The 27,748-nt window shown below is 35.8% G+C and overlaps 2 protein-coding genes across 2 annotated transcripts in view; one reads left to right on the top strand and one right to left on the bottom strand.

The window, feature by feature from the left end:
* The window catches only part of RANBP9 (RAN binding protein 9), a 39,723-nt gene extending 12,851 nt beyond the window's left edge, over nucleotides 1–26,872 (top strand). The window contains exons 3-14 of the mRNA XM_085310045.1: nucleotides 7,323–7,375; nucleotides 9,404–9,571; nucleotides 12,543–12,565; nucleotides 14,523–14,707; nucleotides 15,471–15,583; nucleotides 16,743–16,851; nucleotides 18,234–18,424; nucleotides 20,001–20,148; nucleotides 21,939–22,060; nucleotides 24,528–24,679; nucleotides 25,377–25,488; nucleotides 25,880–26,872. Coding sequence (XP_085166171.1) covers nucleotides 7,327–7,375; nucleotides 9,404–9,571; nucleotides 12,543–12,565; nucleotides 14,523–14,707; nucleotides 15,471–15,583; nucleotides 16,743–16,851; nucleotides 18,234–18,424; nucleotides 20,001–20,148; nucleotides 21,939–22,060; nucleotides 24,528–24,679; nucleotides 25,377–25,488; nucleotides 25,880–26,010 — 1,503 coding nt within the window. The 5' untranslated portion in view covers nucleotides 7,323–7,326 and the 3' untranslated portion in view covers nucleotides 26,011–26,872. The remainder of the gene's footprint in view (nucleotides 1–7,322; nucleotides 7,376–9,403; nucleotides 9,572–12,542; nucleotides 12,566–14,522; nucleotides 14,708–15,470; nucleotides 15,584–16,742; nucleotides 16,852–18,233; nucleotides 18,425–20,000; nucleotides 20,149–21,938; nucleotides 22,061–24,527; nucleotides 24,680–25,376; nucleotides 25,489–25,879) is intronic.
* A 420-nt stretch (nucleotides 26,873–27,292) lies between these two features.
* Nucleotides 27,293–27,748, bottom strand: part of NOL7 (nucleolar protein 7) — a 4,607-nt gene continuing 4,151 nt past the window's right edge. The window contains exon 8 of the mRNA XM_085310046.1: nucleotides 27,293–27,730. Coding sequence (XP_085166172.1) covers nucleotides 27,657–27,730 — 74 coding nt within the window. The 3' untranslated portion in view covers nucleotides 27,293–27,656. The remainder of the gene's footprint in view (nucleotides 27,731–27,748) is intronic.

Genomic DNA, 27,748 nt, shown 5'->3' with positions numbered 1-27,748 from the left:
ATCATAGTTTCTGTGTAAACTACAAATCTTTAGCTTTGTGCTCTTTGTGGTGCTGTGCTCTTCTGCTGTTTTGAGGGTGTCCTTTTGCAGTTGTGAATAGCCATCTACAATCTCTGCGAGTTAAGGGTCTGTGAGCTTTACTGGAACCTTTGGTTACACACTTTGGCTGTCCATTCTGGGCATGTAAGCATATTTCAGTTCCATTTCCCAAGGGGCTGTCTCAAGAGTATCCGGTGACTACCTGGATTTTCAGAAGCAAAATACTATCCCATTATTTTAGATGATAATTCATATATGTATGTGTAATTTATTGTGTGGTCATCCATTTCCACATGAACTTCAGTCTTAGGCTTGTTGGCTCCTGGCATTCCAAAGCCAGCCTGGCATTCCTGGCTTTTGAATGTTTACAATTCTTATTTTAAGGTGTAGTTTGGACACTTTGTGGTCATTTGGCCGCAAAAAGTAGTCTTTGAACATTTGAATGGTGGTTCTTGTGCCAGTTTGTAACTTATGCCAGCTATGCAGTCAATCAGAATGGGTGACTTATTCTCCAAAAGTTGACCTAAGAGTGAGTTATTCTTCAGTCGGATTACTTCTGCAATATGATTGTYTGTATGACTTTGAGTAGCTCAAACAGAGTAAAAGAGAAGAACTTGGGGCAAGAATGAGCATCTGGACTTGGGTAGAGTGGGAGTGCTAGCTTTGGTCGTGGTGCCAGTTTATGCCACTGGTGTCTGTTTCCTTTACTGGGAAGGTGAACTCTTTTGGGGAAAAAAAACATTTATCCTCGCTGTCTTGAATTTCTGTCCATTCTTTGCATCATTCATTGATTTGTAAATACCAACAATGGGCAAATCATAGAAATGGCACTTATTTCTGGGCTGTCTGTACTGTTTTTAGAGCAGGTGAGGAAAATTCAATGTGTTCTAAGCAGGTGTGCTTTTCTGAAGAGAAGAATAAAAACAAGCATTGAAAGTGGTAAGGTGTCTAGAGGGGGAAAAAAAGGAAAGTTAAGTTTAGAATGGCTTTAATCTTTTGGCAAATAGTGGTTAGAATAGCTTACGTTTCTGTGAGAATGATTGTTTAGTCTGTAGTGTGGTAGTATTGGTGCAGATCTTCATGGGCGTACTTTATATTGCATGTGTAAGTTCTGCTGAATGTTTTATGCCCAAATAAATTTAGTTCGCAACTCCTTCAAGTTATCGTTGTATTTTTTGCTAAAGCACTGTTAATAAGGCTTTAGATACCTTTTGGATGGCAGTTTTTTAACACTGACTATACAGTCAATCATATGCTGCTTTGGCAGTGCACGACTGTGTACGTCATTATGCATATGCGATGAGGCGGCTGTAGAAATAAAGGAACGACTATCCTGAAGAATCAAATCCTATGAGCACAGAGTTTAAGTTTTCATGTGACACTCGTGCCTGTGTTTTAGTCTGTGCTCTTCTAGCGTATTGAGTGAAGTTTACGTAAAATTTGTGTTTACTCTCTTTTAGAGAATGTATGTGTATAGCTTTAAACAGAAATCATACTTTCTTGTTTTGAATTTTACTTCTGTTGCAACAAGTTGGCTTTTCCTTTAGCATCCAGTATACCCATTTTCTTGTCTGAGCAAAGCACAACCAGTAAACAAAATACAAAACAACTTCAATTCCTGATTTTTTTTTTCTTGTTTTGTGTGTCTAAAAGCTTAGTGCAGTCTTAAGACCTAGTTTTTGGTTTTGATATGCCCTTAAAAAACAGTTTTCAATCCCTTGGCAAAGCAGTCTTTTGTTACAATACAGTATATTAACTGTGCTCAGTCTCTGCATATGGATATGTCTTGTGACATTAATAGTAGGTTACTTGTGTATAAAGGTGTATAGAGATCTGACGCAAGGAAAGTCTGAAGTAGCTTTCTTGTGTTAGTGTCTTGATTTGAATTGCAGCAGGTGCAAGAGATTGGATCATGGATAAGGAAGACTGTCTTATGAAGCTTTTCTCTCTCTCTCTTTTTACCTGAGTATACAGGCCAGACATTTGAGAAAGTGGGAAGAACTGCAACTAAATATTTAAGAGCATTATTAGAGATTTGTGTTTCATTGGTCAGAGATGTGAGGAACTGGAACAAAAGAGTTTTATTTTGTTGGTGGTGCTTTCTAGAAATGAAGGTTCCTGCCTCTAAAAAGAAGGATCAAGATAATATGTTTCATTTCTTGATTCTTGCAATTTTTTAAAGTTATTCCTTTCTTATGGGGCTCATTCATGCAAATGTAGTACATGGATACTTATCTTACTGTGGACCTGACATGTAKTACCTATTTCTGCAGCTATCCTTTTCTGGCAATATTTTACCTCAAAAGACTTCTGTGCTCAGTAGTATCACTAAAGAGAAATTTTATAACCTCAAAGTCAGATGTATTTCTGAAGGTTAGATCAGTAAATTATAATTTTTCTAAAAACAGTGTAAGAATTATAAGAAAAACATCATAGGGATAACAGTTTGAAACACTGTGAAGGATGATTGCCTGACTTCTTTTTTTCTTCTATGTAGAACTGGATTCATCTGAAACCAGGGCTTATCATGTTCAAAATACTGTTTCCTTGGAAACATTCCATAAAATTAAACTTGTTTTCAGTTTGAAATGAAAGACTTAAACTGTCTATGGCATATTTTGAAACACTTATAGAGAAAAAAAATTAACAGCTCATTTCTTGTGATTGTGTAGACAATAAGACTCTTGGATTAGCATATTCCTACAGAATTTTGGTGCAGACTAACTCTATTAAAAATGGAATTTAGACATCTTGTTAGTCTGCTATATTTCTGACCTTAAAATTTAGCATCAAAGAGGATAGTAGGAAACTATAGGACATTATTTGAACTTCTACATCCTTTTGAGTCAGTTGCAAAGCCTCTTAATGTCATTTAGTCTTAAAATTCTTAACGATACTGCAGTGTTTTCCTATTTTCCCTTTTTACTTAAGTACTTATTTGACAGTAAAACAAAACTGCACTTACTTTATAACTGACATTTTTCAGAGTATGTATTTTGTTTTTCTTAGTTGTCAGCTGATTTGAAACATCAGAATGTTATCAGTTGCCTTATTTTTGAGTGGAAATGTACATTAGTTCTTGGACTAAATTGCTTTAGGTTCCATACAGATATTTTGTTAACTTAGACTATACCAYTGTGTGATGTTGAGTCATGTTTTTTAAATCTGTAGCCTGTCAGTGAAAACAGGATCCAGATACCAGCTTGATTATTTTCTTTTATCATCACTGAAACAACTTGGGTTTCAAGGTATGATGTAGCAGTTCCGCCAGTTATACTGTCGTTAACATAACTTGTAGGCTGGTGAAAGCAGGAATTTGACTCTCTGCATGCTGAACTTCCTAATGAAATTCATAGTAGAGAGGATCTTAAATTTTTATTATGCTTGTCTCTCTTATTGGCATTTGCAAGTAGGATGGAGTATTTGTTTTTCTTTAAAACAAGAGATGTGATACTTAGTACTCGAATTCATCTTTAGCACTACTATGTTTTCCAAGGTACCCGTGATTTGATACAGTTCTTCAGATTTTGTATTATTTCTTAAGGAATGGGGTAGACAGTATATGATTACCTGAATTCTGATTATCATTGACTTCCACATTGAAAGATCTTCTGTACATCTTCCATGTAGTGGCAAAAAAAAAAAAAAAAAAAAAAAGTTTCAAGTAGAAATCAGACTCTTGCATGAACTCTTGATTTTTTTTTCCAGTTCTGTACTAATTTTTCTTTGTTTGCTTTTTTATATTTCTCACACTTAGTCTGCTCAGGCAGCCACATAGAAGCCAGCAAAAAAGGGTGAATTCAACTCTTTGAATGAAAACATACTTGAAAAGAAAATTATTATTGTGAGGTTGCTGCTTTTCATGTTTCGCTGCAGGAAAGCATAGGCTTTTCAGTCTGATAGTGGAAAAAGTAGGTATCAATGCATGCATGTTTGATATTTACCTTGCGGCAAGAAGTTGAATCTTAGTCTAAAATTAGACTTCAGTAGTTTTGCAGTATTATGAAAAATTTGTATATAGCTTGCAGTTGTGAAGTGTAAACTGGACCATATGCTGAGATGTTAAAAATGACAACCTAGAACAAGAACAAATACAATTGGAAGTGGAAAATCAATAGTACTTAAGAYGCTGTTGCTTCCTTGATCCTTAATTCTAATTTGGACACCCTTTAGATCAGTTTTCAGCTTTAGGCTCTCTCAATTTAGTCTCTAATTGGTTGACTTCATGTATTCTGTGACTAGTTGCACACATCGTTATTTATGATTTTATAATCTACTCTAAGACTTGAACAATTTAATAAGATGATAAATAGCAGCAGGAGAGACCAAAATGCTCAGAAAGAGGGGCTTCTTAGAACAGATTCTTAGTCCACTTCCTTCTGTTTGCCTGTGTAAGTAATCCTGCTACAGCAGCAGCCAGCGACGTTTATGCATGGAGAGCTATGTAGCTGCACTGGCAGGTAAGCAGGGAGTAGTCGAGGGAGGCAGCATCTGAAATACATCATTACTCCATTCTGTCGAGCCAGCCAGATCATGCCCATCTGGAAGGACTTGCACGTTGGAGTGAGCGTGCTGCTTCCTGGCCTTCACAGCTCCCTTTCCCCAGCGRCTTCGTTCCAGCATCACGTGGCCTTGAACGGACCTGCTCCTCCTGTCTGTCCGTGGCTATCTCCTATGCAGCACCCGTTTCTGTGACAGTACATCAGGAACGGGCTGGTGCGCCTGCTTGTTGTGCTGTCCTCCTGCATTTCTATAGAGGACAAAGGGAGGTAGACTTAAACGTATAGCCCTGCCACTGAGTTTGGCCTGGTCTTGAAACACCTGTTRTGTGAAACTCAAGGAACCATATATGAGGACAAATTGTATAATTCATCCAACTAAAGCAAGTTTTCTACTGGCAATGACTTCAGACCTAAATATGAACTACACTTATTTAAAAATCAAAAAAAGAAACTTTCCAACTTATGAAACTTACAGGTGCCAGAAAAATAAAATTTTTAAGCATTCTTTTTCTTCACAATTACATGTAGTGTTTTGGTGTAAATACAGTTCATGTTGATGAATTTTAGGTTATCTAAAAAAGTGTCACAATACTGTTTTCTCTGTCAGTTTACTATGTAGTATCTAGTTGCACATGATCAGCTAGTGATCCAACTATTACTATAGCTAATTATAAATTAACTATAGATAGTAGCCAGTCTTTTTTCCTTTTGATGTTTAGAGCAGTTATGTTAATTAACTGAAAGGTTTTAATCCAGTTTTACTCAAGTTTCTGTTAATACCTTGTCTCCTTTATGAAATATTGTTAATATTCCAAAATCACATAAAAAAAAATACTGTTGAAATATCAGTCTTTATTGGGATAGTGTCAGTGTTCTGGTCATTGCCAGTGAAATTAGTGGGTATCTTGTACAGTGGCTCCATGTTTACAATGGTTACTAGATTAAAGAAGAATCTCGGATGTTTATGATATCTAGGGAAAATCCACTGTGTTCATATTAGTGCCAGCTAGAACCATAGTGTTACCTGTGGTGATCAATTTCTATCCATCATTTTACATTTTTGTGTAACCTTAATTCTGTTTCTGTAAGAATACTGAAATGAAACTTTATTAGGAATATGGCTTACCTTGAAAGACTCTTGTAGTAGATGGACTTGTTTTTAAAGTTATTTAAAATTATTTTTAAAAAAAGGTCAAGGTCCTTAAATTTGCCTAGAAAACTACAGTAATAAATTTGCAGTCTTTCAATGAGAGTACTTCATGCATTGAATTCTAGACTACTGTCGTAACAGTTCTACCTTTATTGTTCAAGATGAAATATTAGGGTTTTTTACTTGTTGCTTTCATTTGTAATTGTTTTGTTGACTCTGCTGTTGTAATGGTGYGTCAGTAATGTAATTAGCTATGCAGTAAAGACTAATCCTTTTGTTTGTTGCCCTTTGCTTCACCTCTGCAGTATCTTTAAGTGGACTATCACCTATATAATTTTTTGAAGTTTCATTATGCTTGTTGGAGGGAGAGGGGTGTATTAGAAAATGTTGGAGGGCAGCTTTGCAAGTACCAAATCTAGAGGCAGGTAAGGTAACTGTTGGAGGTGATCAATAGAAAAAACAGAAATCTTTTTACATGATTAAGCATATGACTTCTGTGATTTCCTTTGCAGTTTCATTCTGTGTGTAGTTAGCATGTAGTTAAAATAGCAGATTAATCTGTGCTTTCTGGCGGAATAATTTCTTAATTGTATCTTTCTTGATGAGAATCTGAAGGTCTCATTTGTGGTCTTGAACTATTTTCAGATTGACATGAAGGGATTTTTTTTTGTTTCCTACGACTTATTTTTTATTTCATGATAGATTTCTGTTAACTAGCTTGAATTAGTGTCAAAATGTGTGTGTGTTGAAAAAATGATGAAAGGTTAGATGAGTTCTGATTGTTTGCTTTAGTTACCACTTCAGTTTTTTTTTTTCTGAGTGAAAGCACAATTTCATTGTGCTGTCTTTTTTTCCTGTCATCTTGGACATGAAATGACTTTGGCTTAATACATAGATGTGAAAGAGATTTCACTTTCTTCAAGTAATGTGATTTTAGGGAAAAACTGCATTTTGATTTTTCCAGAAGTTGATTATTGAATCACTAAAAATTGTTAGACACTTTTTTAAATCTAGTGTTTGTAAAGCTGACTTTTGGACTTGTTGAGACTTAAGATTATTGGTTAGTACAGCAAAAATATTTACCATCTACAACAGCTAAGTGGGTATTACCAGTAAATTTCTCCAGATAGCATTCTGCTCTGTGACCCAGGCCTGCAATAGTCTTTTCTGCAAGGATACATTTTGCTGCTGAAATAATGCAGTTTTGCATGTATTTTGTAAAACAAGTAATTCCGTTTTATCTGCARAATATGATTAAGTATGTAGAAGGTGATGAAATTGTCATGTATATGACTTTACCCCTTCTTCCAAAATGAGAGCTGGCCTTTGGCATTCTTCAGCCATGCTTTAAATGTTATTGCTACCATAAGTATTCTCTGTAGGTAACCCAAAATGCCCGAAGGAGGAGAAGGTTGTCCTTGCCTCCTGCAGAGATAGAATCTGTCTATAATAAGCCATATACCCCAGGAATGACTTCTGTTCGGTTGCATCGCATTTGTGTTGGTATTAAATGGTCTCTCAGCAGCCTAATTAGTATGTGATTAATCAGCAGTGTTTCTTGACAATATCCTGCACGTACACATCTTTTTGTTAAGAGACAGATACATTCCTTTGTTCTCTCATTTTTACAGTTACATGGGAATTGGGCTTTCGGCACAGGGTGTGAACATGAATAGACTACCAGGTATGTTTTAGTATTTATTATATTTGATAAGTTACTTATATTGCTTAATTTTGTTTTGAAATACATGTGACTTTGGGAAAGGTCTGGTAAGCACCAATGAGTGTAGTATGGCATAGCTCTGAATTATGTCTATTCATTTGCATTATGTAAAACATCTTAGTGTTATTTATAATGCTATGCAGATACTTAATAGCAAACAAATATATTTTAAAAATTTGGTCATGATTCCTGATAAAAATGGAGCTATCAATGATTTCTTTACTCTRCAAACTGAATTTTTAATAATAAGGGTGAGCTGCTCTGATAAAAAATCTTCTTGTCGAGCATAAAGTGAGATCTCCCATAAAGTGAGATTTTTTACTGTTGTTTTCAATGGTGTTACCTTTCCAACTTTAATGGTAAGGCTATGTAGTGAACTTTGTGTTGACTGTTCAGTTGACTTAAACGATCAGGGATACTGTCGTGACAAGTGTCTGCAATATCTATACTATGTGTGTGTGGTTTTATTTTAATACATTTTTATATTTAAAAAGCAGCTATTTTTTTTTTTTTAGAAAATGTTACTGTTAAGCAAGTATAAAATTATGTTGAAATGACCTTACAGTATTTGTATTTTCTTTTGCATTGTTAATTTCTTACTGAAATGCTCTGCTACCCTAATAGTAATAGCAAATTCCAGTTATATTTGTTAGCACATATAAGTGATGAATTATTGGTGGCATTAAGATTATTTTGAGTAAGATCTAGGCTACTGCAAATAATTTATCGAAGGTATTATTAATCAATGCAACTGCAATAATTTTTGGTACTTAAYTTACTGAGAAATACTTAATGCGGTGTCTGCTGAAGCAATTGTGTATAAATCTGTCATGGGTCATACTGATCAAGAGCTTTTAATAAATATTTTTAAAAAATATTTAGAAAATACTTTCAAACTAAATTGTTTTGCAGCAGCTTGACGGGGGACGGGGGACACAGCCCTGTACTGCTTGAAAAAAAATGTAGAGTTGTCAGTATAAATTGCCATAGTCAGCTGTATATTGGCCTATGAAATTTGGCTACTTGTGTTAAAGATTGTGCTTTTTACTCATCTTTAATGGCATGATAATGTATTTGGGGCAGTCATATCCTTTAATCTAGACCCTTCAGTTGTCTCAATGGATATAGAAATAGGGTTGGAATTTGAGTTGTGATTTCTTTATATTATTTTGAAGACGTATTTGATAGATCTCTTAGGAAGATTTTGTGATGCCTGAAAGTTTACTACTTTTCTAGGCCTTTTTGCTTATTATTGAGTTACTCAGACTACAATTGCTTGCTGACTAATATTTCATTAAATGTAATTGTATGAAACTTCTTAACTGGTTCTGCAGCTTCTTCACCTGCAAAATTAGCACTGTGTTTGTAGGTATCTTGATTTGCTTACTGGCTGTGACTTTCATCTGTTAGGGGATTTTGTTTTGTTTCTTTTAACTTTTTAGTTTTTTGAGACAGCAAAGCTAGTGACACTGTAGTCTGGAGGCTGAGCTATTATGAAGAGTGCTGCCTGCTGCTGAACAGTCATTAGGAATAATCAGGAGAAGTGTGTTTCCCCAGAGATACATGTTTGGGTTTTAGCCAGAAAGAATTTGATTATGACATATGGCTGCAATAGTTTTGCAAGATGAAAAGAAGAACAAGAGGAATCTTCACTGCTTTATTGGGACATGTCAGATCTGCAGATAGCTTTTCAAATTTGAACATTGTAGCTGATCGTGTTTCCAGTGGTGATAATTTTGCCTGTTGGCTTAAAGAGAAAAATATATTTTTTTCTGACTTCGTGTTATCTATTGGGTACTACAAATGGAACTATGTGTTCAACTATTTTGATATAGGATATCTTTTTTTAATGAAACAGACTTTTTAAGTTAGAAATCAGAAAGCTGAGCATAGTTACTAACCTTAATTTGGATTGGATTATACTAACTTTGTGTAGTTGTTTCATTATATTAAAATAAATGAATAAATTTTAAATGCTTTGTTCTCTAGGTTGGGATAAACATTCATATGGTTACCATGGAGATGATGGACATTCATTCTGTTCCTCTGGAACTGGACAACCCTATGGCCCAACATTTACTACGGGTGATGTCATTGGTTGTTGTGTCAACCTTATCAATAATACCTGCTTCTACACAAAGAACGGACACAGCTTGGGTATGAAGAAACACTATCATTAATGTTAACATTTGGTTTGCAAATCTGATGCTTTCTGCAAATTTTAAATTGGAAACTCCCTGGTAGGAGCTAAGTATTTGAATAGTTCTTTAATAATCTCATCTATGGATTAATTACAGAATTGGGAATAATAATTCCCTATGTGCTATTTGCACTAATTCACTTTACGAATTTGAAAGTATTTGCCATGGCATCTTATTCCACTGGATCTTCGTTTATGAACTCAGGGCTGCTAAAGGGGCTAATATTTGCTTATAATGTGCAGTAATTCTTGTTCAAAGTTGTATCAGTTAAGCCCAAACCTGCTGGTTTGTTCTAATTTGTAATTGCATATGCTAGCACTTTAGAGCAAGACTACCAGTCTGTCCTCTGGACCAAAGAGAGTGGGAGTTATTTTAAAATTTGGCGCTGCTGTACAGGGAACACATAGCCTCCACTAAAATCTTTAAATCAAATGGATGTTATTTTGAATATCTRTAGAGGAAGAGTCTTTTGTATTCCCAGTCTGGAGCCATGCATAGTTGAGATACAGCCATGAATTACACAAGTTKTCCTAAAATTAAGTCCGTTAAATCTCTGTGATAAATTTTAGCATTATAYGACATTGCAAGACAATTTTGAGTTTGAAGATTGGGACGGTGTAGAGTTTTTGATGCACTCTATGTAATAATTCAGTCACTGCATGTAATTTAATTAGCAAAGATATACATTGTAAGAGAAGAATATTTTCTGAATTAAAGATAAGACAAGGGCTTGGGACTTCGTGAATAGATTTTGAAAGTGCATTGAGAGGAGTAAGAAGTTTTAAGGGATAAGGCTCAGAAAGAAGAAAGACTTGTCATGGGTAATGACCCAGAGGACAGGAGAAGGTGGTAAGGAAAAAGAGTCCAGCTTGAAATGAAATAAGGTGTTTTTGAGGTATGGAGTCTTAAAGTCAGTATTCTACTTTCTACCACTTCCAGTCATGAGGGCAGTTTGGTAAGTTGTAAGGTAATGATGTGGTTTAAATTCTTCTCCTTGTCTGTTAGAACTAGACTCTGTTTGCTCAGGCCCTGAGCACACTGATCTAACTTTGGAGTTGTTCAGTCTCCCCCTTAGAACAGGGCTTAATTGCCTCCAGAGGGTTCCTTCCAACTAAATCATTCTGTAATCCTGTCATGTGGTTTAATGTTCTTGCCAATTGAATGGGACTGTGTGTCTGAACTTAATACCTTAACACCTAGGGCAGTAGGGCACTTAAACCACACATTGTCTTTTCTTCGAGCCCTGTTACAAGGCATATATCAAAACGGAAGGTGCAGGTCCATGTCTATTTTACCAGAGTCTTTAAACTGGTGACTTAAAGCTGATAATGGTAGTCTGACTACTTCTGGTTTTGGAGCTAGTTGTATTTTTTACAGGTAAATTGGATCAGATTGTTGAACAGCCAAAAAGACCTTTGTTTTCTGGCTGTCCAATGACATGTGCATGGAAAAGCTAAGTGGGAAGGAACAGAACCTCCTCTCTCACTGGAAGTCTTCAAGTAGACTGGTTTAGGCCAACTGTGAAATAACACRATTAATATGCGTTTAAAAGGAGAGCTGAATGGCATAGTTGAGGAGAGGCCAGTAAAATGGTACCTGTCATAGAGACAGACTGACAAACATTTCAGAGTTTTAGAAGGAAGCCCGACAACTATTTTGCTTTGGTCAACTTTACTAACTTGACTTTCTGACATGAGCTTTGCCTCTGTGTTTAGGAAATAGAAATAAAAATTCTGGCTATCTTACTGAGTTGTTATTGCTACTAACTTTTCAAAATCCCTGTAAAATCATGACTTGGAAGACACTGAGGTTTCTTTTCTAGGCCATAGATGTAGCCAGAGTACTGGATATCTCTTACTCGGCCCAGAATTTGACATTACAGAAAGTGCTAAGCACATGCAATTATTTGGGCAATTGTGAAATCCTGCGTTGAGTGGAAAACAAAAACAAAAGGGAAAAACAAAGCAGCCAAGAGTTGTGGCCCAAATAACTTGCAACGTGCAGTAACTGTTTATTTAAGGTGATTCAAACGGCCACTTGATCATCATTTATCTGTGCTGTAAACTGCCACGGTCATTTTGAACGAGGATGAGTTGGATGCCAAAATGTGCCAGCCAGATAGTAGCTTACAAAGAATCAGAGTGTGAATAGGTAACAAGTAAAGTGATAGAACTAGGAGTTTGAAAGCAATAGGAAGATTACTATCAAAGAATGATAAACATAGTAAAGATATGAGTAAGGAATTCAGATATTCTTGAGATTTTGAGGTCTTGGTGAAGAGTGGAGATAGAAAGCAGGGGTGGAATTGAGGACAAAAGGTTAAAAGCTTCGTTCTAATCTTAAATTTGAAGCGGTAATGATATAAAACAAATCAAATCTATTTTCCTCTTAAGCTTGTAATTATCACACACAAGTAAAATTGAAGAACTATAAGCAACATTGAAGGAAATTATGAAATATACTTACTATTTGGCTGTCAGAAGTGACTTCCTTATATTTATTTGTAACTGAAAGCTGTTTTTTTTTTAAATTGCTTGAAGTTCCTGAAATATCTAGAGGTCTTTTTTTCCCTTTAATCCTGAGAGAGCAAAATCAGCCTCTTGCATTTATGGGTGGATGGATGCTTCTGRTTATATAACAGGGTATGAAGCTATCATGCTCAAAAAACAAAACTCTGCTGTGGATTAAGAGTACATTAGTTACTAGACTGATACGGAGTATTACAAATACACGCTACCTATGTAAAGATAATGACTACTTAGGAAAAAAACTAATAGCAAACAAGAAAAGACACTGCTGACCCTTGTCTCAATATTGAGATATGCAAGTGAAAAGATAAATTCAGGTATTTGTACTTACCCTGCATATTTTAATCAGGCTAGAATCCAGACATATGGAAACTAATCTTAATTTTATCTTCATTACAGGCATCGCTTTCACAGATTTACCGGTAAGATAAGTGCATTTTTGAATAGCTGATAATAACGTGTAGTATAAACCATTGTTTCACATTTATCTTATGCTTCTTGGAAATACAGTGATGATCTTAATCCATTTAATATCAGATATTTCTCACATTATTTCAGTGATTTGTTAATTGAAGCAAAAGGGTTTTTATTTTTACACCAATCCTCATGCAAGGGTGAGGGAAGGGGTATTCCTGTTTACATTTTTATTTGGGCAATTCTAATGAGAGTTTACCAGAAGATAATACATACAATTAATTGTCACATACTTTGTCAGATGCAGGCCTTACATACAGGGTTAAAGCACCAACATTGTGCATATATATAAAATCACATATCATATGCAGAAAGGCTGGCTACTTAAGACATTGGTCGGTTTAATTCATGCTTGATGGTTAGGTTTCAAAATCTGTTCTATTCTAATCTATTTTCTGTTCTGTTCACTCCATAATATGAAACATATTAAAGCTTTTTTTTTTTTTTAAGGCCATAGATACAAGAAGTCTTTTATCTTTTTTGGTCAATTAAATTGTACTTTCCTTGAAATCATTATAAATGTGTCCCCTGTGCTACTGATACCCTTTGCTTTTTCTCATCCACTTCACTTCAGATGTAATCGGGTTAGGGTGCTGTTCCATCTGACCAGCTGCTGTTTGCTGTGGTTTCAGGAGATGGGGACAGATATTAAGCAAACACAAAGTCGTGAACCCAGAGTGCTACTTTGCCCTGCCACAGGGTTGGGCGCTTCCTGTCACTCCTGCACTGGAGGGATGCTGGCAGGGTCCTTGATAGTACCAGTACAGTCCAACCTTGACATTTTAATCTGAAATTTGGAGCAGGAATCCTTCTCGTTATCATTGATTGTTTTCATTTCATTAGAAGATCCGACTCCTGTGCTGCATGCATTGCTTAGTCTAGATAACACCATGAGAAGGATTGATTTTTAAAAATCGAGAGAGAGGCAAAATAGGCTTTGGTATGGCTTGAACAACCAGAATATTCTTCTTTAGCTTCACTGGGATTCTCTGTGCCTAGTGACCTGCATGCCTGTAACTTCTTACTGATAGCTAAAATTCAGTTAGCATGTTATATGCTAATATGTTACAGTTAAGCATACTATATGCTGATAGTATGCTTGTTATCTACAGAACTACCTTTTGATTGCAGTGTTAAATCTGATGTAGACTTTAAAAAAAAAAGAAAAAGAAAAAAATTGTATTGCCATTGCTCAGGTGCTATTCACATCTAAGAAAGTAACTTTAATCCCACCAGGCAGATTTTAATCTTACCGTATTTGGCATATTTTAAATTTGCATTGAGACCTAATCTCCAAGCAGAAAGTAAAACTAAGACAACAATAAATGCTTTAAAGTCTTTTTTTAGATACAAGTCCAGGAATTCACGAGAACTTCAATGCACTGTTACAGTTCTTTTTAGGCGCTACACTTGGACTTTGAGGCTAATGAGTTCTCTATCCTGTCAATTCTTACCACTAAAATTCAGCGATGTTTTAAGTATTTCACCCCAAAAGGAAAATGGCCCACTTTGTAAGTTTAATTTTTGTTCTTTTTTTGAAAGAAACTTTAATCCTGGTCTTTAAAAGTCATTAAAAAAATCATTATTTAATATTTTGTAAAATTGAAACCAAAAGTTGTAAACTTTAGCACAGTTTTTAAAACTACATTTTCTGACTAGAATGAGAATTATCAGTAAGGCTTTTTTATTTCAAAGAATTTTGACCACTGGGAATAAAATATATCGGTTGTTGTATTGTTGAGTTGATATAAATTCCTTTAACCACTGGACAGATGATCCAGAGGTATTTGTTTCTACACATCACTAGTAGCATTGGGGATATTATTACAGAGTTGAAAAAAAAAATAAATAAAGGGGGGGAGAATTCAGAATAAGAGGAAAAGCTAATCCAAAAATTTCTTGCAGCCAAACTTGTACCCTACAGTAGGCCTTCAAACACCAGGAGAGGTTGTGGATGCTAATTTTGGACAACATCCATTTGTATTTGATATTGAAGATTATATGCGAGAATGGAGAACCAAAATTCAAGCGCAGATTGACAGATTTCCAATAGGAGATCGGGAAGGAGAGTGGCAAACAATGATTCAGAAGTAAGAGTTTGTATACTGTTCTTAAAAATACAATTCATACTGGATGAGTTCAGAGGTTTTCAAGACCTTTTATCTATTATCTTGATTGTGCAAATAATCAGTATTTAAAAACTAGCATGAATAGTTTTGTTAACTCCAAATGTGTCATCTTGCCATGTCATCTACAGCATTACTTATTTAAGAATTTGTAACAGCACGTATAAATCTTTCATTCTGTTTTGGACAAGTCTAGTTTGGGTTGGTGAGTTTAAAAAAATTGCCATGGTCAAAACTGGCAGTTTTAATACTTTGTAGAAATTTCTCTTCCTTTCACATTCTTAGCCTTTGGCATGCAAGGTAGGCTGTGGCATATTGCTGTATCAGTTGGAAAAATGGTGGTTGTAGCTTTTCATTTTTTATTTCTTAAGTGGAAACAAAATTAGTGTGCAGAAATTTCACTTTAATGTATGCAATGAGCAATTAAAAAATAGCAGGTGATGTTGTAATTGATTGTACATTTGGGTAATGAATAAATCTATAAAAATTCATCAGAATTGAAAGATAGGTAAACTTTCTGATTTTTCTGTACTATTGTTTGGAGAAGATACTGGCTCTTAAGTAACTAAATTATTTTTGTCTGACTACTGTAGAAATTTCTTGCATTTCAAATAATTTGTTAATTCAGTTACTTTATTTAGAAAAGAGGTCTTATATTCCAGAAATCCTCAATTTCTTACCTGCAGCTAATAAATGTTTCTGAGTTTTGTTTTTTGTTTATTTTTAGAATGGTGTCATCTTACTTAGTTCACCATGGATACTGTGCAACAGCAGAGGCATTCGCCAGGTCCACAGACCAGACTGTGCTAGAAGAATTAGCTTCCATTAAAAATAGACAAAGTAAGGCTGGAAAGCACATTACATCCTTTTCTTTTTTTCTTCTTGAACACATTTAACCTAAAACTCTCTTAAACATCATTGTAGATTTTTCCTTTCAGCATTATTCCATAGTACAATTCATTGCTTTCATGTAAAATTATACATTTCTGAACAGCTGGTTAATCTTCACTATAATGATTTTGAAATTTGAGAAATGTGGAAAATTTCCTGTTGTGTCTCTTGAATGGAGAATTGTGATCCATATTAAATGTCTTATGTCTCTAGACTAGCGCTTGTAAGAGCTAATGGTCAGTCGCAAATAGGAATATAAAATTTAATCTTGACGAAAGTTTAGACTTCTGTCTCAACTATGAAAAGTGATAGAGTTTAGAGAATGTTTTCTATGTTAAATCAAATTTGAATTTTTCTAGCTTACAGTGGCGGGTGGGGGGGGAGGAAGACAAGAGGGAAAACTAACATTAATAGTTCGGTTCCAACAGTCTGTGGCCGTGCTGTTTAACAGCCTGATTAAAACAGTGCCTTCTCCATTCACGTAGGTCCCTGCTGCACAAACCACAAGCATTTGTGTGTGTGTGTGTGTGTGTGTGTGTGTGTGTGTGTGTGTGTGTGTGGCATACAGAGATTAAACTGGGTTTTTCTTGGTCAGAATTGAACATCTGGGAGTGGGATGCAATTTAAATATTCTTGGGTGATGGTAGTTTGGTATGTGCTTATTTGTAATCGTATAAAATGAGAAATAAATTGCAGAATAGTGTCTGTAGTCTTAATCTAGCTCTAAATGTGCTATTTGAGTCCCAAATAGTTATATGCTGGTAGTAAATAACAGTATTTAATAAGTAGTCTTTTAGGTATTTGTAGCTGAAGTGCAGTTTTTAAAAATTTCCCTGTTGAACATTTTAAGGAGGAATGGTCAGTCTTTACACTGTTTTTCTCTAAAAGGGAAAAACCTATTGATTGATGCTTGCAGTGTCTTTTAATCATTAACTTACATGTATTAATCCTTAAGATGTCCTTTTAAACTGATATCGGTTTTGATGAACAGATAATTCAGAAATTGGTTTTAGCAGGATGAATGGAGAACCCATTGAAACAACATAACAGCTGTATCCAAGTTTACTAGAAAAAAATCCTAATCTCTTATTTGTTTTTTGGTGAACAGGAATTCAGAAATTGGTTTTAGCAGGAAGAATGGGAGAAGCCATTGAAACAACACAACAGTTGTATCCAAGTTTACTAGAAAGAAATCCTAATCTCTTATTTGCATTAAAGTGAGTCTTCAAATTATACAGATGTGTGTTTATAGATGACACAGTACCTTCTGGGACTAGACAGTTATTCATTTAAAGCTTTCACAGAAACTTGAGCAGCATTTTTAGAAAATGTATTTAGTTCACTTTTTCTTTATGCTGTATTTATTTGTTACATATTTAACTAGGCTTTGTTATCAAGGTTCTATGTTTTGCAACATAATTCACTCTCAATATAGAGTTGATCTCTGTAGCCAAGTTTTTAAATCACTTTCAATACATATATAATTACCACATTTGAGAAGTTTGAGTCTTGTCACATAAGATGGTCCATTCCTCTGGATGACTGACTTCACAGACCAGTTTAAATATAATGATGAGCTATTTCACTCCTTGTCACTTTATTGGAAACCTCTGGCTAATATTGTGGAAATTCCATAATCCCAAAGAGCTGTCTTGGCTTCCCAGCACACCATTCTCCTTCATTTTGTTCTGGCATTTTTACATGCCAGCTGTACTGATGCTCTAGAATTTTGTATTGTGTTGTAAAGTTTGAAGATGCAAAACAAAAACAAACCTATTATCAAACATAAAGACAAAGTAATATAATTTTATGTACAGTTAAGTAAATAACTTTGAAGGTATTTGATCAAGCCTGTCACACACTCATACTGAACAGAATTCACAACATATTATTGGAAGCTTATCACAGAATTCACAGGCCTTATTATATGAACCTCTTGGTGAAAGCCTTCACTCAGTAACATCAACTGTATGTTATCTTTTTCTCAATAGCCATCTATCTTTCAAACTTTGCCTGTTTTATTAAGACTATCCAAATCTAAACATTAAGCAGTATTTCTGAGCTTCATCAAAGTCTATAATAAAACTTCCTTATCTAAAGTAAAGTTATTTGACAAAGAGGAACAGCCTCTAAAGGGAAGGTTTGTATATGAGCTTGCTTTTGAAACTTTCCTAGTATAAATGTTTAACATTAAACTTTATCATTGTAGTGCTTACCTTTCCAGACATTTGAACTATGTCCTCATATACTTCGAGAAAAATGACAGACTTAGGACTGCATAACTTCATATCCTTCTCAAGGAATAATTTTGCCCCTGCTAGTGAAACAAAATAGTTAAAACAGGAGAATTTAGTTTACTTTTCTGAGGGCTTATTGCTGAAATCTGTCCTTGAAGGATAAGATTCCTGTTCTCTTCTCACAAACTTCGAAATTTTATATTTTGGATGAATACTCTTAAGCTCATTGAAGATTGGGTTGCTGAAATCCAGCATTTTGTTGAGAAAATTCTTTGCATATTTAATGCTAAAATAATTGCTTTCGTTGATAAATTGAAATGCACAAGTGGTTTATCAGCTTAACTTCTTTGTCTTTTGTTTAGGGTGCGCCAGTTTATAGAGATGGTGAATGGTACTGACAGTGAAGTGCGGTGTTTGGGAGGCCACAGTCCAAAATCCCAAGATAGTTACCCTGTTAGTCCACGGTCATTTAGTAGTCCTAGCATGAGTCCCAGCCATGGAATGAATATTCACAGTTTGGCAACAGGAAAAGGGAGCAGCACACACTTTTCTGGTAAGTTGATTTGGGTAATGTACCGTGTATGTAAAGCTTTGCCTATAATTTTGAGTATCAGGAAAAGTTAAAAAATACTAAACTTGGTCTGATAGTTTCTTTTACTTTAGAGCTGACACTGAATTCTCTCTCCAAAAGAATAGTTTTAATGATTTAAAATATATATTATTCTCAGTTGTGTGGGAAATGGAAAGTATGTAAATAGAATCAAAACTTTCTTGCATCTGCTCTTCCTTTTACTAAGTATTTACAAGGTAAGTTACTACTGGGGTTTTAGGAAATGACTGCTTCTGAGAAGTGGATGGTGGGGATTCTAAAGTGAATTTCTGTTGTCCTTTTGATAATAACTTGTGCTTCAGGCAAGGTGATGTAGTTTCAATAGGTTACGTAGACTGGTGCTTAGTGTGTGTGAGTAGTGGGTGAAACAGATTCTGTGAAGACTCCTTCAAACCTCAACCATTCTGTGAACTGCTGAGGTAGAATATTGTGTAGAAAATACCAGGAACTTAGTGGTAGATTTAATTGAAAGAAAAGGGCTTTCTACTGGCAGCCATGTTTCAGTCTGCTCAGTTGAAAAGTTCTGAGAGGATCTAGGTGGTCTTAAAGCCTCCTTGGCAAGCCAGAAAATGGTCAATGCTGACTGATGCCAGTGCAGAAGGTACCAGGGCCTAACCTGCAACAGCAGAGAAGAAGAGTTGGGCATGTTAAAGTGGTACTTCAATGTGCCATCTTTGAACTCAAGACTCTTTTGTTAGCAATTAGTAGACATCATCTTCCAGTTCTGCTTCATTCTGAAATCTAAACTGATGCTGATACGGGGCTTCCCTCTGTACCAGTTGCTGCTGAAAAGGTAGTGGCTTCACTTTTCTCCTTCCTTCTCACCTGTGTTCTCATGCATTCAACTGTTGTCCCACTCAGATTTTCTCTGGTTTCTTCAGGTGGCTTGTTGTGGAAAGCACCTCTAACTTTCTAATTTTTAAAACAGAGGCACCACTTAATAAACAAGTTGATAAATACATTATTAGAATTGAGGATTGGGATTTCCTAGAATGCAAAAAGTGCTTATCTAATAAGCACTCACTGTGATCTGTCTCTATTTTAGAATGTACTAGGGAGCTCTGCTTTTGGGGCTTGATAAACTGGGAATTACATGTCTGCTTCAAAGAGTAGTTTCTTGATCATATTTTAGAAGGGTCAGATGAGATATTAGCCAGGCGTAGTAACTTAACAGCGTGATATAATTTTATTTAGCAAAGCACAGTATTAGCAATTAAAGTAATTATATGGAGAAGAGGGGAGGCTATATTTAAGTGTAGCAACATGTGAAGTGTTTTCAGCACTGAATTTTATTGCATATTGATCAGGAAAATTACATAATTAGTAACACGAATAACTGCTTGCCTTAATGATTACACCAGACTAGAAAAGATTTTCAGATCTCTCAGGAGAGGTATCAATTTTTAAAAGTTTGATTCAGTTGTAAATTTTACTGATAGCTATGCCTATTTCACTTGTATAAATCAGTAGTTACAAATCATTTTTTTAGATAATTACACTTTTTWAATTCTTTTTTCAGGTTTTGAAAGTAGTTGCAGTAATGGAGTAATATCAAATAAAGCGCATCAATCCTATTGTCACAGTAAACACACAACCACCAGCTTGAATGTACCAGAACTCAACAACATAAATGTATCAAGATCTCAGCAGGTTAACAGCTATTCCAGGTGAATAAGCTTCAGATGTTTCTAACTTACCTTAAGGCTTGTGTTGTCTATATGTTTTTATTGCAGAGAATAGATTTTAGTGGGATGTGATTTTGTTTTTCAAGGAGAGTTGAAACATGTAGTATACACAGCCAAGGGTAGATGACAAGTACTGCTTCTCCCACAGCTTGTCATGTAATTGCACTAGTGTATGTTTGRGGGAGTAAGGGACTTGTTTCAGTTTCTCAAGCTCAATAGTCTGTTGTTTTTTTCCTGTTTGGTTAAAGTAGTGCAATAAGCAAAAATAAATTACTTCGTTTATAGCAAGTTATAATCAGTTATGAAGTTGTATAGGGAAGATTAACTACCTCTTTAGCACTTGGGATTTAAATTTAAACCACTTACTGATTTGAGTACCTTCGAAGCACATTGTTTCTTTCAAAAGGAGTAGCAAAGAGTGCTATTCTTGGAGTTACCCTTTGCTGATTGAATAGGATAGGAAGTGGTTAGAGTATTGAAAAGTTATCCAGCTACTCTCCATTTGTGGCAGTATTTGCAGAGTAGACACAAGATACACATGAAATGCAGACTCTCTTCCATTTCATATATAATGAGAATTGTTTGCTTAACTCCAGTCACTGTCAGTTGTGCAAACCCGTTAAATTCAGAGAATGAAAATAAATAAATTAGAGCATAATTATCAAACTGGTTGCACAGATGCCCCAGAACCTCATTTGATGTGAAATCTGTAAGTACTTGGCTGAGTTGTTTCCAAAATTAGCAATTAGGATGTGGTGATGTGTTGGTGATAATGAAAAATACTTGAATTAGATAGGGATGATGGAGGAAAAAAAAAAAGAAAAAAACCTGCCACAAAGCTTTGCAGTTTCCAGGCAACTTTGGGATTTTTCACAAAATGAAGACAATTCCTTTGCTACAGTGTTGCCCAGTCAAAGAGGCCTTTTGGTTTCCTCCCTTTAAAGGAAACTGGGTATTCTTTAGTATTAGAAGCAAGCTAGAAACTTCTAAACTGTCTTGTTGACCTTGGGAGAGGTTTGTGGTGGTCATTCTTCCTGACTTGAGAGAATTGGCTAGGATGTATTGTAACTGTCGGCAAAGTTTGATTTTTTTTTCAAAGCTACTCTGGCATTTTCATCCAGAATGCCACCTTTTCAGAAAGTGCTTTTGAGCTCTGCTGTGAGTAAAGTTTGTTGCTGAGGAACTGTATGCTCTGAAGTTGTCTCTGAACGCTTCTTCCACATCTGTGTGTACTCAGTATTTGCTCTGGGTTTTTCCTGTCTTTTTCTTGTCTTTCTACTGAAAGTGTTATCAGGAGACTGAGGCTTTTTGAAAGAGTTCTTTCTCTGAAGAGATGTTTACCTAAATATGATAATCTTGCAGTAGTCTTCATGCTTAGTTGATTAAAGTAGGAATAGCAGACTTCCTCAGCGCATTTTCTCCAGCTCTTTGTATGTACAGATACATAAGCAACATAACTTCTTGGAGTATATTCAGAAAGTATTATACTACTTATTCTTGAGTACTGGTGGACATGTGTTTAGCATTCAGAGAAATAACATTTTCAAATCCTGAAATAGTAATGTTGATTGGGACATCCTTAAAATCACTGATGCTCTGGTATTACCAGCTGTGATGAGAAAAATCAGTAATCTCAACTTGGTAGTATTATTTAAAAGCAGTATTTTGATAGCCAAGATGAGAAAGTACTATGCTGAGGTTGTGAAAAGGATAACTCCTGAGTATTTAAACATGAATGAAACCTTTCTTTGTGTGTATTATTCTCTTTGCAGCAATGATGTAGACATGGAAACAGATCACTACTCCAATGGGGTTGCTGAGACTTCATCCAATGGCTTCCTAAATGGTAGTTCTAAACATGATCACGAAATGGAAGAATGTGACACAGAAATGGGTCTGCAGTGATATTTCTTACATTTTTATTAAGTGATGGCAACAAGGTTATGATTTTACTTGCAATGCTTCCCAACTTGAAAATTAGGGGTATTAGCTGAAAACTTAATTTTGTCTTGCTGCTGTTGTATGTAAATCTTATAACACTGATTTAGGTGGGCTGATACCAGTGTGAGAACAGGGGAAAGTAGYCACTGATGCTAGTTTAAATATCCGTGAGTTTCTAAGAAAATACCTTTGAGAAGAAATCGTTCTATTTATTTAGCATACCTAGGTTAGGACTAAAAGTTGCTTTTCCTTCTCCCCCCTTCCTTTTATCCCCATGGTTTTCATGGAATCTTAGCACACAGCAGTAAGAGTTGAAACTGCAAATCACTTGTATTGAAGAATACAAACTATTGTATAGATGTTAATAGTAAATGCTCAGGAAAAGATTTGGAAAGATTGTTTTCTGCTAAAGAAATATCCTGTTCTACATAGTCCTGCTCTAAAAAGTAACCCTATTTTACTTCACCTGTTTCATACTCAGTCATACTTGCTGATGTGACAGATGAGTTTTTATTTAATTACCCTCTGAGTGCCAGCACACCTTCAAAAGATACCGACTGTTCTGTCAATTGCAGCAGCAACCAGCTGTCCCAGTCCAGTGATTCTGAAAGCAGCCAGATGACTTAGAGTGCACAGGCTGAGATTTAGTCAATGCTGGTTATTACTGGTGGTATCTGAGAAATGGAAGAATCCAGCCCAGCCATTTCTGTATTTGCAGAACTGCCTTTTTAGATTGATTTTTTTAAACTGGCATCAATTATGTAGCTTAAATGAAACATGAAACTCGGGACAACATTATTGGTAAAGTTTTAGAATACAATAGTACTTACAARTATCTATGAATGTTTCATGGTTCTGAGGGTGTGTGCTCTTGCTGATTATGCAGTTTGGCTGGTAAACGCTATATAACTATTCAAAAGCAAGTATAATTCTGTTACAGCCCCAAGGGGTGGATATTCAGATTTCCCTACTGTTTCTCTGCATTATGCTCTGAAACTGGATAATAACAAGACCTYGGTTCTGTGACAGAAGAAACAAAACCCTGCTTTACTCTCTTGCAGCCTTTTCCACAGAGGCTTGCTGTGACAGACATGAAGCAGCTGCATGGGGTGCAGAGGGTTTTTTTGTTTCTGTTTTTTTTGTTTTGTTTTAATGTAATTTTCAGCCTTTGGAAAATGATGACCTAGATTAGACTGCAGTTAGCAACACTGCTGCTTGAAGATTCATGGGTTCTCCATCTCTGTTTAAAAAAAAAAAAAAAAAAAAAAGTTGCTCCTCAAACTACATTGTCTACACCCCACAGTTGGAGAATTATTATATTTTTGCTTTCTGAAATAATTCTCTCTATTGCTGTGTATGGAACTTGATACAGGCAGGTTTTTCAGAGGTGATATGCTTGCTTCTAAGAAAAAAAAGTGAAATTGACTTTTTAAATTCTTAAGTACCTGTTTGAAAAATAGTGGTCAATATCTATCACTATATTAGTAAGGTTAAAATGGGAAAGAACAGTTTTGAAACTAAAGTGTAGATCAGAATTCTATTTCAGCAGCTAGTACCACTGATGGGGGGAAAAAGGCAAGGAATGGMTAAATCTTTTTATACAAGTTACTTTAGTTGTTAAAAACCATCTAAATAATTAACCAGTTGTTAAAAAACAACCAGTTCGTGAGCTATTAATATCCTCTGAAATCACTAGTACTGGGAAATACTGCACTATACAGCAAAAASTGCTTCTAATGTTCCCCTAGATTACAAAGGAAGCCTGAAATAGCCAAGTTATTAAGCTAATACACTTTACAATGAGTATGAACTATATATTTGATCATTTAGAAGACTTCAAATATATGAATTTCTGCTGGCAGTTTTGTAGCAATGTCTGTCTTGGCAGTTTGRGAAGTTTAAGTGGTGTGTTTTTGTTTTTTTACTCTATTTTGGCAGTCTGAGATTTGGCATATCTTAGAAGTGCAACGCCAAACAACTTAAAAGGTAGCTAGAACTGTGTGCATTCCTTGAACCAAAAAGCAGAGTCTGCTTCCCCAGGAAGCTTGGCCTGTATAGCAAGTTGTATGAGAAGAACTAAAAAGATGTGTATTTAAGCCAGCCTTTATTAGAAACAAAACAAGAACACTTCTTGCTTGAAACTGGGTTTATAGTGTAGTTAATTTAAAACTAACCATGGCAAAAACCCCCAGCATCTGTAGACAGACTTTGCTGTTAACAAAGTCTCTTAAGATAATACTACTTAAGGAACAATTCAACAGTGTGCAGTGTAACAATACATTTTGCCAAGATCTCTGGCTCTACATGTTTCACTTGGAGAAGCCTGATAAATTTTGAATGAAATAGTGCAAATGGTCTAGCTCCATAAGCTTTTATTGCCAGCTCTATTAGTGGTGATGATGATGGTATCGTTCTTGCAGAAGTAGATTCAAGTCAGTTAAGACGTCAGCTATGTGGTGGCAGTCAAGCAGCTATTGAAAGAATGATCCATTTTGGAAGAGAATTGCAAGCAATGAGTGAGCAGCTAAGAAGAGAATGTGGCAAAAACACAGCGAATAAGAAAATGTTAAAGGTATGCTTAATCTTGCAGTTCTGTCATTAAGGTGAATAATGCCCTGCCAAGGTGACACTTTTCACTGCATGCTACATTAAAATGCTGTTTTAATTATTGTGGGTTCTTTTYCAACAGAAGTAGTGTTTTAGTCAATGGTGGAGTAGCACTTTCTCCCATCTTTTCTGTGTAGCACATTCATAAAGATAACTTTAATAGTATAAACAATTAAAAGCAGAGACAAGGTTAGCAGTTCTGKCTCTCACTTCTAACTATGTAGCTTGCCCTCTTGTGTAAATACAAAAATGCCATTTTCAGATCTAATGATAAGTGACCCCTATGAAAAATAAGAGATTTGAGGATACAGTGGCTGAAATGTACTCTTCTAGGGGTGGGGGAGAGGGCAGATTGTGAGGTCTGTTAAATACAGGCTACACTGGAAAATAATACCAAAGACTGATTAGATGTCATTTCCAGGTTGTGTTCTCTCTCACACCATTTTAATATTGCTGAATTGGTCTGKGTAATTTCCAGTCAGGTAAAAACAGCAGTTGCTTGAAATGGAACAAGTGCTGTAATGTGTTTTTTATCCCATTGTATTGATGATGTATATCAGCAACCGTCTTTGTTATTCTGAGTCAAAATGGGTGAAGAAAATTTAGATGTTTTCCTCTAGTAAATACAGCTGTGAGATTTAATGAATATAATCTTTCCATAGGATGCATTCAGTCTACTTGCGTATTCAGATCCCTGGAGCAGTCCTGTTGGAAACCAGCTTGACCCGATACAAAGAGAACCTGTGTGCTCTGTACTTAATAGTGCAATACTAGGTAAGGCCTCATGGTTTTATGCTTGGTACAAATGCAGCGCTGCTGATCGCTGTACGCGATCTGCTGGGCTGAGTGAGCAAGCTCTGAACTATAGTGATATATTACAGCAATGTCTGTTAGCAGAATGAGAGTTTTGAGGGAGTTAATTTAACTGATCTAAAATCCTCTATTTGTTTCGTAACAAAAAAACCCAGCCTGCTCATTTTTAGTGCTGTGCAGRGAATTTTAAAATGTCACTTCACTGCTCCTGCTCTCCCTTAAGTTGTGGCAAGGTTTGCAGGTAAATAGAAGAATTCTGTAATTATTTAAACAGCTTACAACTTAAATTTTCACTGTATTACTATGAAAATAATCACGTGTAGCAACTCTGCCACTGTTGATTCTCTTGCAGAGACTCACAATCTGCCAAAGCAACCACCACTTGCCCTAGCRATGGGGCAAGCTTCACAGTGTCTGGGATTGATGGCTCGATCAGGAATTGGATCCTGTGCGTTTGCCACAGTGGAAGACTACCTACACTAGCTATGCAGTTGAAGATCTGAAATGTGTTGTGGCATATTCAAGTGGAAAGTAGACCAGCTCTGCTGACTGGAATTTGGAATTTTAATTATGTACTAAGGACAAGTCTGTCGCTTTATGTTGCTTCCTAGTTTACAGCATGATGCAAATGATTTCTAACTTAGTGTTAGGAGAAAATTTCCATCTTTAAACCTCTTAGACAACTAAGAGTTGAAAGTATCACTGATAATGTCAGACATCCAAATTGACAATTACAAATCCTTTAAACGATTGTCCAAAACAAACCAAAAATCCTGCTACGCTGTGGTGGGACGGAAGAGTGTAAAATGTGGATGTATTAGCATGTGGGTGATGTAAACGTCAAGCAGGATCTGACTTGCCAACCTCCACCCCCATTGTTACATAGTTCAATCAGTGTAATTTGCAAAATGCATAAACACCTGATGGTTTGGATATATAGTGTTGATGGGAAGAAATGATATTTTTTAATGTGTACTGTAAAACTTGAATTACTCAGGAGCTGAGTGAATATGTTTGTTGCTACTTACAATCCCAACCTGTTGATCTTAGTAGTTTTTTGTTTTAACATGGTCTTTTCAACTTTGTTTCCTTGTTTAACTACAGACAGCTTCTGTTGTGTAGACTCACCAGTTTAACTGTTGTATTATAACAGTATTACATGTCAACACAGTGTGGTTATGACCTATTTATATAAAAACCAAATATTTAGTCAATTTACAGTCTTAATTTAATCTTTGTACACCTTGCATTTTTAAAAGTGCTTAAATAGTACTATATTGCAATAAAATGTAGTGATATCATAATTAACCAGCCATTAAAAACTTACTTCTACATATACACAGTAGCATGGACTTGTATGCTACATTTTCTTTGTCCCAGGGTTTTATTCTAGAACAGTGGTTCTAACATAGCCCTACTAAAAGCACAATGGTTCAATGGTCAAACCTGAGACACCACTTCCCTACATCAGATTACTTCAGTGGTTGAACTGTCAAAGGTTTGAGGTTTCACGTCTTCTTGCCAGAAAGAAGTTTAGCTAGCACTGCTGAAGGCAAGTCAGGGAGTTGAAGCTTCAGTATGCGTAGGCCTCTCCCAGGATGGAGGAAAAAGCCATATTCCTTGAAGGTAATCATCAGGCTGGACAGAAATCTCTGCTAAAGATCAMTCTTAAAGATTTTGATATTATGATAGTGTTTTTTTAAAAGGTGCAGATGACTGAAAAAGCAAGAATAACTTGTAAAAAAAAAAAAATGCACCATCCAGGTAAACCGCATGTACAAAATCATTCGTCTTTTTATTCTCTGCCCGCAATAGCGGCCAGCTCTATCACGCTGATTTAGAACAGCAGGCGTTATACAAGACCAGTGTTAAGGCTATGCAATCACTGCCAAAGCCCCGCTGTTTGTTAGCGATCCCAGCAACTTCTCAAAGTAGGAGGGCAGAGAACACTGACGTCAACTTGGGCACAGCTCAGTGAAGGTCTGTATCTTCCGGTTCAGTGATGTCTGCAGCTGAAAGCTACAGAGGAGAGTTGTAGAGGATGAAGGAGAAGGGAGGCGGGGGGRAAACAATTCTGTTGTATAACTTTCAGACCAAGTCCTTGATGRCACCTTCTGAAAAAGCTGTCTTCACACCAGACTTTTCATCTTTGCTGCCAGCCAGCATTTCTTAAACTTTGTTGCTTTTTGCTTTTCTTCTAGCCCTTAAAAGGGGGGGGGGG

Source organism: Rhea americana, unplaced genomic scaffold (assembly GCF_003343005.1).
Source record: "Rhea americana isolate MKP2758 unplaced genomic scaffold, rheAme1 scaffold_31, whole genome shotgun sequence".
Lineage (NCBI taxonomy): Eukaryota > Metazoa > Chordata > Aves > Rheiformes > Rheidae > Rhea > Rhea americana.
Note: the sequence above shows the minus strand (reverse complement) of the source record. Positions and strands in the feature narration are given on the sequence as shown.